Genomic DNA, 16,782 nt, shown 5'->3' with positions numbered 1-16,782 from the left:
CATTGCCACCGAACAGAATTTATATTAACACAGGGTAATAAATTAGCATTTGAAATGACAGAAACAGGCATATCCAACAGTTGCGTCACAACACCTGCCTCCTCGACAACATCCAAAACTCTATCACCACTATCAGCTAAAGAAGCTGAATTTTCACTAGAAAATTTCAAACCACCAATGATGTTAAATTCACGTAATTATCCTATTAATGTTATAAATTTTTAATAATATTAGTATTTATTACATCATCCGGTTCGACCCCGGTTCGACCGGTCGAACCTTGAACCTCTCCTTCTTCCGGTTCGTTGTCCGGTCCGGTTTTCACAACCTTGCCAGAAACCACAAAATCCCCAGAACTACGGGCAGCAGGGGAGATTTTGGGGTTAGAAACACCCACATCAGTGGCATTAATAGACTGGGTAGGAAAAACCAACACAGCATTCGAATCGACCAAAACAGTAGGAGAAAGAGGAGTCACAGGAAAAACCTCAACACCCTGAGCCCCAAAACCCACCGGAGCCAAAGACTGTCCCACAGGCTCAGTAATAACTAAATCATCCCGAATAGACACAGGCTGATTTTGATTTATGATCAGTAAAATTTTTCATTCGTTTAGTTTGAATTTAGTTTTCTTAAATGTGAAGAGAATATTTTATGAATTTGTGTAATTTTAAGGTTGAGAAATATGTTGGAGTGAGCTATAGTCAGTTTTTATTTTTTATTTTGAAATTTAGATGATCGATCATTTTATAGAACAAATTTAATGATATACTTTTTGACATTTACTCTCATAATCTAAAAATTTTGAAGTGTTTGTTCAAGTAATATTTTGGTGAATTAGATAGAATATTACATGATATTACTTGAATGAAACTATTTTGATACTATGAATATGTGCAAAATGTCATTGTAATATCGAATGACATGCTGGAATGAAACTCTCTGCATCCTTTAAATACATGCAGGAGGTTATTTCAGAATGTAATTGCAATGTCGAATGACATGCTAGAATGAAACCCTTTGTGTCCTAAGAATGCATGTAAGAGGTCATTTTAGAATGTAATTACAATGTCAAATGTCATGCTGGAATGAAACCCTCCGCATATCGTAAATGCACGCGTATTATAGGATGCATATGAATACACATTTTAATGCATGAGAAGGATGATTTATATTTTTAGAGGTAGCTAGCTATGCATGTAGCTATTGTTGACAAGTATGCTGGTTTCAATGGATGTGCATTGGAAGATCACTGCATATATAGTCTAGTGGTTTGAATTACAATTATAAATTAATAAATTATATACATGATATTGCTTGATGAAAATGATTTTAATCATGATGATCTTCAAGAGCACTTCTTATAGTGATATAGATGTGACCATATGTTAGCACTTTATATTGATATAGCTGTGTTATAAATGTTGTTATTATATTCAGTGGCATCAAAGTTTTTGTCTGTAGTATTTAGGGGTGCGAATGAGTTAAGCCGACTTGTAAGCTAGCTTAAGCTCGACTCGTTAACGAGCTTGCGAGTTTAGCTTATTGAGTTCATTTTGATCTACAGCTCGAGTAGAATTTTGAGCTCATTGGATTATCGAGTTCAAGTTCGATCCAGATGATGCTCAGCTTGATTACTCATTGAGCGGCTCAGAAGGCAGAAGGAAAATTGATGAAGCATGGAAGGCGGTCAGGGTCTACACGTGCCAACTATATAAGGCGAAGCGACGAAGTTCGTGCGAGCCGCTGAAGGCAAAGCGGTGAAGAGCATGAGAATCGCGGAAGGCGAAATGGCCTATACACGTGCAAATCATCTTCGTGAACTGGTTTGTGCCCTCGAACCACAAAATCAAGCCACTTGACTAGCTCTTTTTCAGTGACACGAGCCGAGCTCGAGCTCGCCTTTTGAGCCCAACTCAAGTTCGAGCTAGGGATTTAGCTCGCGAGTCGAGCTCGAGTTAGGCATGACTTGCGGTCGACTCAACTCATTTGCTTCCCTAGTAGTATTATATAATTGGGATAGTATTAAACATGTTATTATACAATATTATAACTATTTTTATTTAATAAAACACTTGTTATTAAAATTTTATCACGTAATCTATTTACCATATTATGTTCCAGCTGTTGTGATTACATTTTACTGTATTATACTTTATTGTTTATTAAGTTTAAATGTTAAACGAAAACTTATTTGAACTTCTTTTGATTAATTTATTAATTTTTCTAGCATTGTCTTGTTCAAAGCTCATGTTTGAAGATTTCTAATAATGTCTTACCTGAACATTCATTTTTGAATAAGAACGATTCATGTTTGATTAGGGTTCACATATGATACGGCATAAAAAACATTAGCTTAATCGGGCACGAATCTCGAGGCAAAAGCTAGTGGGAAACTTCAAAAATTAATTCTGGGAGCACCCGAACTCCGATTTCAGCGAGCTTACAGTCAAACTGAGCGTCTCGGAAATACGAACCCAACGACACCAAGATCAACCCAATCCGAGCCCAAATGAGTCCGAATCAAGGGCTCAAAGCGCTGTTGGAAGGTTCAAACTGCAATTTGAGTTACGAAACGGTCTCCGATTTTGACGAGCTTATACTCGAATCGAACGTCTCGACAAGAAAAATCCAACGAGCCCAAGATCACTGAATTCCGACATCATTAAGGCCTAAAAATGTCCAACGAACGGTGCACAATCGTAGGATTCAATATCGGCCGTCCATTTGACCACTCCCCATTCGCCCCTGATCTCACGCCTATTTACGGGCCATGCCACTCCAGAAAATCTATAAATAGATCTCTCATTTCTCATGAGGGGGGGACTCAAGCAAGAAGAGAAGGAAGAAGAAGGAAGAAGAGAAGGAGGAAGGTCCTCCTCGACGGCCGCCGGACCACTGCCGGACCACCGAAGCCTCGTCGGAGTTTCATTGCACCACTGCCTTAAGGTCCGACGTTCAATCCCTTCGAAATCCACAAAGAAGGCATGCCTCTAAAAGAAGAAACCTTAATACCGGGAAACACTACAGCACTAGATGATAATTGTTCCTTGAGCAGGAACAAGCAGGGCTATTTTTGTTCAATGGAAATAGTCGGGCATAATTTATATAATAATATGACTTTAATTGAATATTAATATGATATATAATTCATAATAAAATCATACATACTTCATAATTTCAACCATTTTAAATTTTATTCTAAAATTATTAAAATACATATAACACTAACTTAGATATTTTAAACTTAATTAATTTATTTTCTGGGAGAATATTACATTATTAAAAAATTGTTAAAATAATTTAGCCATTAAATAAATATCAATAAACTATTAATTCCTCTTTGCAATATATTTTTATTTCCAAATGCTTCAAATATCACTCTCAATTCCGTTTTTCATAATTATAGTATATTTTAAATGCATAATATAATATATCATTTTAATTAAAAAAAATATTGATGACATATATTTAGGAAACTTTGTTTTTATTAGTATAATTTGAAGGGTTCGGCTTCCAAACTTTGTCGGTTAACTTATTATGATGTGTAGTATTCCAAATATTTGGGTGAAGACAGCCGAGTAGGTTGGAGTTATAAAGACTTAAATTTTTCGGTTTTGTTTTATATGAAAAATATCTAACCGACTATATGTGCATTTCTTTCATAATTTCTTAAATATCGACGGTCATTGAAAATCATCTTCGTCTCACACGAATTTCAAGGCGTATTTGAACTAAAAAAAATTTTAAATTAAATTGGGGACCATCCAAATTCCGATTTATGTAAACTTATAGTCAAATTGTACATCTCACGGCTCGTTCTGTGACACAGCAGTTGAGGGCCATGTAGTTCCGCATTCGAGTCGCTCAACCTATGCAAAAAAATTGTATGTCTCGATGAGACGGACCCAACGATAAAAAATGGTCTAATCCGAACCTGAATGAGTCCAAATCAAGGGCCAAGCTAAGTGTACCTGAAAACTTTCAAGACATTAATGGGTTATGCCAATAATCTTGGAAGCCACTGTTGTCGGATTATGATCCTCTAATCACAGTCACACTGGGGGGTAGAAGACTAAAAGATTTTAACCATCATCGTCAAACTATGATCCTCTAATCACAGCACATGACTATAATCCTCGAACTACCATTACCCGATTACAGTCCTCAAACCACTGCTGTCGGATTATGGTCCTCAAACCACCGTCACCAAACAACAATCTTTGGACCATTATTTCCTGCTTATGGTCCTCTTACCATCATTGCTTGACAATGGTCTTTTGAACATGGTCGCTTGACTACATGCCTTCAACCTTTTTTGCATGCCAACTATAGTCCGTAGACCTCATGTGACACATGCATGTTCAACATCTGGATCGACCTATTCTAAGCTGAATGGAAAAAACTGCAAGAGGATTTGGGAAGAAAAAAAAAAGAATTTTTTAGTCGTTTTGGGTCATCAACCAAATTCAGAATGTTGTTCAGATCAAGGTAGGTCAAACCTAAGCTTATCTCACTTTTCAAAAAATGCTAAGTTTTTTTTTTTTTATCTAATTTTATGATCAAATTAATGTTTTCATTAGCGAAAAATATGGATAATTTTGCACTGGTAAAACTTTCACAGCATTACTTTTTGTTTGTTATAAAGATTACGATTATGCACATTTTGAATATTTTCTAAAAATTTTATAATAGGGGTTTTGAAATTTGTTGGATTTTAATTGAATAAAAAATTATCTAGACAATGAAAAATAGTGTTGTAGTAGGATAAAGTCTTAAAACATTAATTTATATAATCTCTGATAATTTAGTTATTTTATGAAAATATGTATTTTTGTCTAGTAGAATTTTTTGTTGTCTATTATTATAGAAAGCTATGTAATTTTTACGCATGTTAAATTACTCTTTAACTGCTATAATGTGATGATATATATGCTTATGTGATTAAATTATATCTGTAGGGAGCCATAATAGGTTTGAATCCTCTGAGATTATGCTTGTGTCAGAGAATAACTAAGAGCTATAATATGTCATAATTCTTTGAGATTCTATCTGGGACAGGGATATGTGATATGTTCTGATGCTATAAGCACAAAATAGAGTTATAAGTGGTCAGAATTATTTGATATTTTTATGGATCCAAGAAATATGACAGGGAACCAATGATAAATGCAGCTTAACTGATAGCATGTATTAGCATTTTAACGTAAACTGTCTGCTTGCAAATGATAAAGCTCCATGTAAAACATCCACCAATAGTGATGATAATAGATATGCTGTAGGAATAATGAGTTCCTTGTAAAGATTGATATGTAGGAAGCGTACTATTCACGAGCAAGTACTAAAGATCATAATAAATACAAAAAAACTATAACAACTATAATAGCCTACGAACTGCTGCAGAAGACCATTGTAGTTAAAAACTATGCTAACAAGAAGCATATTTATCTTGTGTTGGAGCTAAGGATTTTGTTGATCAAGTACAACTAAGTCCTCCAATTAATAAGTTCAAAAATTCTAATAGTGGGAGCTGAGACGAAGGCATCCTGGTATAAAGAGGAAGCCCGTTGATATAGATCCTAATTGTGGCACTAAGTATACAAAATTGATGGTTATGTGTAGTCAAAGAATGAGCAATTGAAGAAAATCTCTTGTTCTATAATCTCTTTAGAAATACTAAGGCTTCTAGAAAAATATTACACTATTTGAACGAAGACTCGAAGATCAAGCCTCACAACCTAATATCCTACATGTGCATCATAAATGCATGAAATGAGCTCCTTGAGCACATTATCTTGGTGGAAATATTGAAACATTTAAGGCTAAACTTCGCATTCTTCCAAGGTTAAATGTGGTTACTATAGATTGAAGAGAGATGCGCTTGGTTTCCATGTTAAGGACTTTGGAGAAATTTCCACATCCTATATGCATATCAGATACTAAAATGTCGTTGGGATGTTGAAAACTATCTTGTGCTTTGCCCTATTTATGCTTCAATGAAACTACTTTATGACGAAGAAGATATAAATAAGTTTAATAGCACATCATCCGTGCTTTTGGTCTCATCAGATCATGATACCTCATATATAACAAAATAACCTCATGTAATTTGTATGTCCTCATCTATTCTAAGCAAACGATTAGATGATTCATGGATATGATCTCTTGATGATCGCAAAGATGGAGCTTGCATCAAACAAGGGAGTATCTCGTGGCTATTCTGGATGAAACATGATAATTCGCCTGTAAGAAAAAGGAGGGAACTGATAATAAAAACCACCGACCACTGAAACCCACCCAACGCCGCGCCACTAGATTTGCAACACTTGTACAAGAAGACCAAATACATCTACAAGCTTCCAAATATAATATTGTGCATATTCAAATGATAAATGCCCGCATAATTGATTAGTGTCAAATGTTTTAAAATGTCCTCGTACATGCATCGCAATAGGCATAATAATTCATGTGAACATATCATTTAACATCACAAGATGTATTATATTATAATAGTGCATCACATTTACATACCAACATACTGCACCTACATACAATCGCAACAACATGCAGAATGCATTATAACAAATTGTCATTTAGTATACATGATGTATAGTGCGCATACACACCATATCATACAAAATGCATTACACATGCATGCTATTCAACATGCAAAATGTATTGCACAACAGCAAAGTACCTTGGTGGTATGTAGATATATTAGGCATTACATGCAAGCATCGAATTATTATGCAAATATATCATACAAACAAATTGATGACTTATAGATACATTATGTATGCATGTTATGTAAATGTACTATACGTTATGTTAATGCACCATGCCACCATATCTGTGACATTCATATAAGCGGACAAAAGGCGCCAATAAAGCTCCAAATAAAGTCATGCATACTTGTCAGCAATAGCTATATGCATAGCTAACTACCTCTAAAAATGCAAAATATCACTCTCATAATTAAAATGCATATTCATATGCATCCTATAATATGCATGCATTTATGATATGCAAAGTGTTTCATTCCAGCATGTCATTGGACATTATAATTACATTCTAAAATAACCTCTTACATACATTCGTAGGATGCATAGGGTTTCATTCCAGTATGTCATTCAAAATTATAATTACATTCTAAAATGACCTCATGCATGCATCTATAGGATGTAGAAGATTTCATTCGAACATGTCATTTGACATTACAATTACATTCTAAAATGATCCTATGTACGTATTCATAGGATGTAGATGATTTCATTCAAGTAATATTCTATATACATGTGAAAAATATTGCACAATATAACTACATAGTGCACAAATGTAAAATGCAAAATACATTAATTGATATACATGATACATGCAAATGCATCGCATACACATATTGTATATGCATAATAATCATATAAATACATCATACAAAATACATGTAAAGACACATACCTGTATGGGCCCCAACAAGCATGTTGTAGGTACATATATGATGTTTATGGATGCTGCATAGGTTAAGAAATAAATTTAGATACAAACCTGATTCTCAATTAATAAATTGATAGAGTTAATAAGGTTCTATCAACTAAAATATAACAACCCATTAAAAACCTAATAATGATTGTGTTCACAAAAAATTTCAATTGCAAATTAACAACCACAAATATTTATAATGTCTCCTAAATGCCCATAAAAATTCAAAATAAAAAAAATCAAAACATAAGATATTTAAAGTTAAAATTAATCATCAAACACATAAAACAAAAAAATATCCATTCACCCTCCATAACTATTTGCCGAAATGGATAATTTAAAAATTACTTGATCTCGCAAAGATCTAATGACTGGTCAAGAATATCACTACGATTCATTCCCAATATGTCTCTTGCCTGTAAGGATGTGGCACATGTCCTCTAACCGACATTTCATCACCAAATGGCAATGTACTGATGGTTTTTCCTCTAAATGGCACTACATGTAAATGGTTATGATCGGGACCCATTGACCATGTGATTTTGCTGCCAAAAAGCACCACTAAATTACGGTCATGGTTAGAGGCCTTATGTTCTCCAACAGATTCAAATCATTGAGAAATGAATCAATAGAATATGATTGATAGAGTACAAAGCCCTCTGTTAGCTAAGGTGGATTCAAATTTGTCCCTTTAGACAAATATCCACCCAAGGTCTACAAGATTTTATTGGATAAAGCAACTAATGTCTACCGACATGGATCCTTCTATCAGGTTGGGTCGACTACCTCCTTTGACTAAGTAGACTAGGGACCACGATAGTCCAGGACAACGGAACCATGAGATCTTTATCGGGCTCATCACCATTCCCTCACTATCTGCTTTAAGTAGAAGGTGGTGAAATTTCTAATTTTAAATGTTAAATTCCTAAATACCTAAATCATGCTACTTTATACGGTAAACACTTCATATATGTTTGACAAATAGCCTTAATCAAAAGTTCTCTCTCGTTATCGGGAGGGGTAATTAACTATAGGGACTTGCACCTATAGGAAACTAGAAATCAGATCTTAAAGTCCTCAAAAAATAAGGGTGAAATCTCTTTTGAAAGTTCGTCTTGAAACTTGTTAAAACTCTTCTCGACAACCCTAAACTAAAGAAGAAAGAAAGGGGTCCGCAGAAAGGTTGGGGCATGAATTTTCTAAGCTCATAATAATCAGACAACTGAAGTTAAAAGACGGAGTTGGATTTTAGTATTAAAACAACGCTTTTCAAGCTAAGCGATGGTGGTGATGCTTGCTGATGGTGTTCATGAGTGGCTATATTCAAGCAAGATGATAGAATTCTTCAAATCTCTTAATCCTCGAACTAGTCATATAGAAAACACAATCTTATTTATAGTTCTTTTTAGTGCGGTATTTTAATAACATTAGCAACTTCAAATCTCTCATATCCTTGTATCATTTTCTTTTCAGCGTTTAAGTGACTTGATGATGTCAGAATTAAATAATTTTATGCTTGTTAGATTCATCTCATTGAGACACTCAATTTGATTATAAGCATGTCATATTTGAATATCATTTTTTCCTCTAATTAATGTCCTAAAGTTTCTAATTGTGTTTCAAAAGTACTTGATTTTAGCTCATTTAAACTCGAATAGGTTCACTAGTGATGCCTATGGGTTTTTCTAGTTGAAGCACTTATTTTGATTATAAACATGCTAAAATTAAAGTTTGAATGGTCTTTAATTTAATTTCAAAAATTCTAATTCAAATATATAAGAAAATTAATATCCGATCAAATCAATTATTTGGAAATCATATCAATTAATATAATTATTTTTATACCACAAAAATATTATCTTATGAAAAGAAAAAAATTATCATGTTTAAAAAACATCTTAAAATAATTAATTTAATTATAATTTTTTTCCTCGTATGCTCTTTCTTTAAAACTTTATTCCTCCATCATTACGCATCTCTAGTTCCAATTCCAACATTCCGTTAGGCCTTTGTGGGCCCAAATTAAATTCTCTTTAATCGTTCTCTGAAATGGAAAGCATCACAAAAGTAAAAGAAATAGGTTTTTTAATTAATTAATTTATTTATTTTCGATTTTAACGATTATTTTTTATCACTAAAATCCACAATTAAAACCCTCATAGCACTAAGTATTAACCTTCTTTCCAAAAAAAGAAACTAACTCCCCTGAGCTTCCTTTAATAAAATTCCCGAAAAAGCACGTGCCATCAACTGATCTCACACGTACGTTCAATTCACCCACGTGATGCATATCAACGGCTGAGATGAATCAGATGGGATCGTCCCTATCGCTATAAAGCTTGTGGTGGACAAGCACGTGGTAGATTAGGTAGTCGGCTATAGCTGAACGGGCATGGAATGGGTTGCGCCTAATAGTTAGGCAACGGTCACAAGATACATAATTACAAGACATTGGGACTCCTCCATTGTTGATGATGATGCACTGAAATAGGCAGCACAAGAAAGAAGGCATTCGGTACGCCACATTTGCTATGGTTGGCAACTTGGTTTTTGTTGAGTTGGGGAAGGGGACAATGAGAGATGCCTCCACGTGCATGCCCATCTAATATGGTGTGGTTAGACAGCGGTGCGTGACGGAGGTTGTGTTTTACGTCGTCATCTTCATCATTACCGTCTTTGTTTTCTCGTTGTTGTTAGAACGAAAACTTAGGTTTTGTTTTGGACAGTTTTCTTATCATTTCTACAGCAACATTTTAGTACAAAGAATTTTTGAAACTAGCGAAAAATAGTGCCCAAAAGCTATCCCAAACGAAATCTCAGAGAAAGAAGTCGAGCTGATTATTTTAATGAGGTATGATTTAGTATGATGGGTAGAAATTTGAATTAAGGTTATGCTTTGGAATTGAAATGCTCAATTAACATGGTTATTATCGGAATCTCAAGCCTTGGATGAGAAAAGTGAAGGGTTAAGTTAGGTGGTCGATAATCATCATAAAACTAGCTTGTCAAATATTAATAATATGAATCATTACATACTTAATTTGTGTTAATCTTAATAAATATGAATTTTAAATATAATTTCTCTCAAAAAATGATAAATTTTCATAAATAAGTTCATATGTTGACATGAGAGACCCCTATTAATGAGTATGGTTATTTTAGCTCATTTAATAGCTTTAATCAAGGCTTCTTATAAAGGAAAAATTACATTTTGCACAAAAAAATAGACAAAGATGCAATGTAAATCAAAATATTTTATAGGATAAATAATTAGCAAAGTAAGAAAATAGTTGTTTTATAAAAATATTACAACTTATCTTGCAAATTATTGAAATCTAACTAGTAAAACAATTTGAACTGTATTACATTATGAACAAGATGTTGTATGGAATATATTGAGCTCATTTTTTATCTTTATTCAACAAAGATAGATTAAAACTTTTAGTGATGCTGTTACTTAATTAAATGATATGGCTGAAGGGTTACTAATTTTAGTCGCACTTTTGAGAGAAGTCACCAATAGTTTATGTGCTTCAAAGGATTACAATCATTAGAAGCAGTGCATATGGTCAGCAAAATAATGTGAATGTATTTTTGTTTAAGAGGCTGGTTGTAATTATTATCATTTTAAATATTAAACTTGCTTGACGTAATTATTACCATTTTAAATATTAAGATTGACTAAAAATGATAATTAAGTGAGGCATTAACTAGTTTTTTTTTCATTATTATATATTTATCTTTTTTTTTTTGATAAAACCTACGGAGGGACATATGGATTAATAACAAAAAAAAGGTTACAAGGTCCTTAAAAGGAACCTCCAGCTCACTAATGTTCGAAAAAACTATAAAATAAAATAAAATAAAACCTACAAGCCGATAGTTCCTTATACTAAAATTTACAAAATTTTCTAAGAACATTCTAGGTCTGCAAGTATATAGCACCAAAAAAAAAAGAAGAGCAAAAGAATCTCAGTTAGCACAAACTTCCTGCAAAAAATGAAGATCAAACCACATCTACCAAAAAGGTCACGACCAGTCGGTGTCCCATCAAAAACATAAATCCATCCACCAAACCTACAAAAAGAAAACTACAATGGATTTGCTAAATCTTTACTCTTTTTGTTATTTTTTAAGCTCTAGCATTGTTTATTTTCAAGTGATCAATATACATCGTAAGGGCATCGATCTCCAATCGAAAAACTTATTTTTCATTCCAAAATACAATAATGCTCCAAAATGATGTAATTCATCTCTAAGTGAGCTCTAAAATATAGTAGCGCTCCAAAGTGACCCGGTTTAGTTTTAATTGTTAGTTTAGTTAATACGACGAGGTTGATTAGATTAAAAAACAATAAAGACCAAACAAAAGAGAATCCGAACATGTTATATATAACATGATTATATGACATGATTTTGATATGTAGCTCTTCTTGATTTGTTGGTTGGTTGGGAGTTTGACTCCCAACTAAGAGGTGTTGGATTCGAGTCTTGCATAAATATTGTGTGCGTTTGGGCATTGCTCCTAATTTTCCCAAAAAAAAAACATGATTTTGATAGTTAAACCTTTAGTACTTTAATTATTGGCCAGTTCAGACACGACAAAATGTTGAGCTATTAATTAAGAAGTTGAAAACAATATAAATGTGAAATTATTAGTTAAAAAGCTTGCCATATTCCTTGGAAAGTTCAGAGAACATTTATACAAAATTATTTGAGTCTTATGAAATCTTTAGCTCCTGATGCTACATGTAATAGTTAAGCAAACCAAGCGCTTGCTATCTCTCACTTGATTTATTACATTGTAACCATGATAATTAGCAATTTTTGTACAAATACAAGCGCGACATTTATGCATTACTAACCAGCACAATCATATAATTATATATATTCCTGAAGCTGATCAAAGCCATTTACCTCATTCATCAATAGTTCTTACATATAAGCATGATGGTTTCTTGATATCTAACTTAATTAATCACCATTAAGAGATTGGTCAGATTGGATTGACCAGAAATCCTCCACACTCCAAAAGTTCTCTCCCAATTCACCAGTGTTGTATGAAGGAGGATAACCTTCAGGATTTGTATTTGGGTGAACGGGATAACTTTGCTGAGCTATTCCTTCTTCAATGCTACTTGTATGGCTTGTGCTGGCCTCATCAATGATCATTTGGCTCGAGTAATCGGCTGCATCGCCATTCTTAACCTTCTTCTGAATTCTAGTCCTCCAGTAGTTCTTGATCTCATTATCAGTCCTCCCTGGAAGTTGCCTTGCAATTTTTGACCACCTCGTGGGAGAAAGAAATGAATTTTAAAGTGTAATTAGATCATAAAGTCGAAGAGGGTGGAATTAATTAATTCCAATATGTTAGTATATACTTTTACATTGATAATTCTTTCTAAGCTGTTAAGACAGTTCTTCTATTCTATAAATTTATTATTTTATAATCATCTTGATTGGTTTCTAGCAAAGTAAAAGCAAAATAATTACATTAATCTAATAAGATTTCATAAGCAAAAATATTGAAATCCCTAGTTAAACTTTCAATAACAACAAATCTTTATCTCACTATGTTTGTCGGCTACATGAATCCTTTTTCTTCATTGTGTCATGTTAAGAGTAAAATTCTCATCTAAGGTTTCATTTGAGACAATTTTTTACTGCTTTATGAAGCAGCTTTTTAGTAAAATATTCAAAAAAAAAAAAAAACTAAAAAGCAGCTTTATAAAGTAGGAGAAAATCTGTCCTAAACAAAGCCTAAATATAATAAAAAAATGACATTTCTAATCAAGTCTTTTTAGGTCTACCTCTACTTTCTTAACATAAGTGATCAAACCTAATGCATCTACTTTCTTAACCGGATCATCAAAAGGCCACCGCTTTATGTGACCAAACCATCTAAGGCGACTCTTTCTAATCTTATCCCCAATTAAACTTAGAAAAGAAAATATTCTTGAGCAAGTGTTTCCTCAATTTTCTTAGCCATTGATGTTGAGAGGTTAGTTAAAATCTTGTAAAAGGCATTTAAGTACATGCTTTGCTTGAACTTATATAAAGCATATTAATTATTTTTAGGTGATTAATTTAGTCCTTTAGACATGTGATTTTACCCTATTGCATGCCAAATAAAACAAGTGGATCATGATTCATTAGCATCTAGGCCATTTATACGACATGACAGCATGTTAGGTTGATTGCTTTCATGAAATCTTCTGCTTCCCACAGCTTGGAGGAAAAGTTTTTCTGAAATAGTAACCTTGCCAAATAATTAGGTGGTCACAAAAAAATGCTTTCCAAATATGCTAAGACTTTGGGAAATAAATATCCAAGGGTTAGTTCGTCATTGTGATCGATAGGGCATAAGATTGGGCAAACTAACATCTCATTTCACGTACATTTAGAACTGTAGAAAATATCTGTTAATCTCTGCAGAGAGCTGTAAGTGTATAAATATATATATGTAAGCATTTCTCTCTTTTGCATTCCTCTGATATAAAGAATGGAAGTTGCAGATGTTTAGGGTAATTTCCCTTCCATTGTTAGCATGTTTCTCCGACTTCTAGAATCCCAGCTCAGGTGATCCTTCTCAATTTATTTATTTTTAAGTAATTCTTCGCTGCTAATAGTACTGTATTGTAGGAAAATTAATGCGGGGTTTTCTTTGTTCTCATTTTACTTTCCTTCAATTAATTTAATGTAAAAGAAATTTGCTCGCTCAAAATGTTCATATTTTGTTTTATTTTATTTTTCCTCAGGGCACTTACAACCTCCGGCCATCTTTTTTCATTTTTCTAGCAGAAGTCACATGCATAATGTGGAGGATTTTTATAGTATTTCAAGGGAAACATTTTGTTCTTTCATGCATTTAGCAAAACTAGTATCATATCCAGGAATTTGTGAAGAATGTCTAATGAAAGTCATATTATTATTATTATTATTATTATTATTTATGTTTAATGAAAGTCATATGCATGTATATATTTAATAGAATTAGGTTTCGATTGGGACAACTTTATTATTGCTTTCTAAAGAAGTTTTTTAGTTTTAATTTTTTTTTAATTAGAAAGTTTTGTACTAGAAAACTGCTTTAGAAAACAGTAAGAAAGTCGTTCCAAATAAAGTCTTGGGTTTAGTTTGGGACAGATTTTTTGTTGCTTCTTAAAGTAGCGCTTTCTAGTTAAAAAAAGAAAAATTTTATAGTACGTAAAAAGCTGCTTTGAGAAGCAATAAGAAAGTCATCCCAAATGAAGCCTTAGTTATCTATAAATTGCTTGATTTACTTGTAGTTTTTTTTAATGAAGAGAATACCAAATTGTACGTATGGACAATCAATCAGATTTTATCAATGATTGTATATAAAATTTTGATTGACTGTCAGCAAGTATAGATTCACATATTCCAACCCAAATTTAATGATTTCTAAAAAAAAATAAGAACTATAATCAGTCAAAGAAATTATCATAAATTAAAAAGGAAAGTTTGGTCACCCTTTCTTCTTTCCATATGCTCAATTTCTTTCTGCAATTGACATTATAGTCATTATCTTCATTTGAACTTTTCATGAATTAATAGTTATTCTAAAAGCGTCACCAGCAAATTTAAAACACCAGATATATATTTATCAAAGTCATACTAAAGTACACATGTATTTTCCCTTTCGCTGATTATTGTTTTAGTGCACTAATTATTTGAGATTATAGGGGCGTATTATGTTTTAATTATTGTATACCTTATATAACTTTTGAATGTTTAATATATGCAAAGTTTTAAATATGTAAAGATGACAGTTTGGCTATATATTCAATTGACTCATATATAAATTTCTGAACATAAAAAGGGAAAATAAGAATCATATATTTTTGTGGATTTTGAGCATTTTTTTTTAAATGATGAAAGATAAATAATATGTGGCTATAATTTATGAACTTAGACAAATTAAGAATATTCACCTTGATCAATTTCTTCTTCATGAATCCTTTCCATTTAACACTTAGTATAAAAATTTTAATTTATGTACTAAAATTTTGTTTTAATTTTTTAGTAAAAGATTTTTTCAACTAAAAATTTTTATAATGAAAAATTACTTACGAAAGGAATAAAAAAGTTTTCCCAACAATTTAAGCTTTAATCTCTCTAAGGCTTTGTTTGGGAAGACTTCTTAATTTTTTTGTAAAACATAATTTTAGTATAAAAATTAAAATTTTGGTATTAAAATTCTATTTTAAGAAGAAAAAAAAAAGTAAACTTAAATCATTTGATAGATGAATAATTTTAACGAAAATCTTTTATAATCATCTGTATGATTATCATGACCACACCTGACATAAAATTAATTATTGAATTGATTAATAGAAAAAAAATAGATAGAGAGTTATACTTCTACACCAGGCAAACTTTATAAATATTCCATTTTTTAGCTTTTCTGTTATCCACTTTCATAGTTTCTTCTATGACAGCTTAAAGAGGATGCAGGGCATGCATGTAAGAAGAAGCTCACCTGTTTCCCCATCTGGCATGAAGCTCCATGATCAGCAGCTGCTCCTCCGGCGTTATGTTCCCCCTCCTCACGTCTGGCCTCAGATAGTTCAGCCATCGAAGCCGGCAGCTCTTCCCTGTTCTCTTCAAACCTTCTCATAAAACCCACCAATATGTATATCATCTTAATCAATCAAATCATTCTCAAACTCAAAAAATAAAAATCCTTCAAGAAATATTTGCATCTCAATCACCTGCAGATCTGGCAAGATTATTCCATACTCCCTCTCCATGGTTGGCTATATAGTTTATGAGGATGAGGTCCTCTTCCATAGTCCATGGCCCCTTCCTCACCTCAGCCTCCTGGTTTCCGTTTATCCTCTTATCCATGTTGCTCGATTCTTCCACCATGGCAGAGTCGGCGGAAGAGAGAGAAAGTTAGGTTTGTAGTATGGTATGATATGAGAGAGGAAAGAGTGTGTGGAAGAGAGAGAGGGGGGTGGTGAGGACGGCAGGAAGTTGTTGGTGAGGTCTTTATAAAGAAGAATAACAAGTACCTTGTCTTCATTAGGCTTAATTAACGATGTTTAATTATTGCATATATTGATGTTTAACGTCATAGAAATTGATCATGGTTCATTATATATAGCTCTAGGGGAACGTGTAACGATCTTGAACGCTTCTTAAGAAACGCAAGCTTGCATGGAAACTATTGTTGTAGTCCGCTGGAACCAGTTAGCCACGAGGAATAATATCTTTTTAATCCCTCCAGAAAAGTCTAGACGGTGACAGGCTTTCCGTCTATGCTTTACAATTTAGACGTGCTGG

General features: G+C 32.9%; 1 protein-coding gene across 1 annotated transcript; it reads right to left on the bottom strand.

The window, feature by feature from the left end:
• Positions 1 to 12,450: 12,450 nt before the first annotated feature.
• LOC110105078 (myb-related protein 305-like) lies at positions 12,451 to 16,365 on the bottom strand. Its single transcript, XM_020834445.2, has 3 exons — positions 16,209 to 16,365; positions 15,977 to 16,106; positions 12,451 to 12,766 (listed from the first exon to the last, which is right to left on the bottom strand). Exons 1-3 carry the CDS (start codon positions 16,363 to 16,365, stop codon positions 12,451 to 12,453), a joined length of 603 nt encoding a protein of 200 aa, XP_020690104.1.
• Positions 16,366 to 16,782: the final 417 nt, after the last annotated feature.

Source organism: Dendrobium catenatum, unplaced genomic scaffold (genome assembly GCF_001605985.2).
Source record: "Dendrobium catenatum unplaced genomic scaffold, ASM160598v2 fragScaff_scaffold_1024, whole genome shotgun sequence".
Lineage (NCBI taxonomy): Eukaryota > Viridiplantae > Streptophyta > Magnoliopsida > Asparagales > Orchidaceae > Dendrobium > Dendrobium catenatum.
Note: the sequence above shows the minus strand (reverse complement) of the source record. Positions and strands in the feature narration are given on the sequence as shown.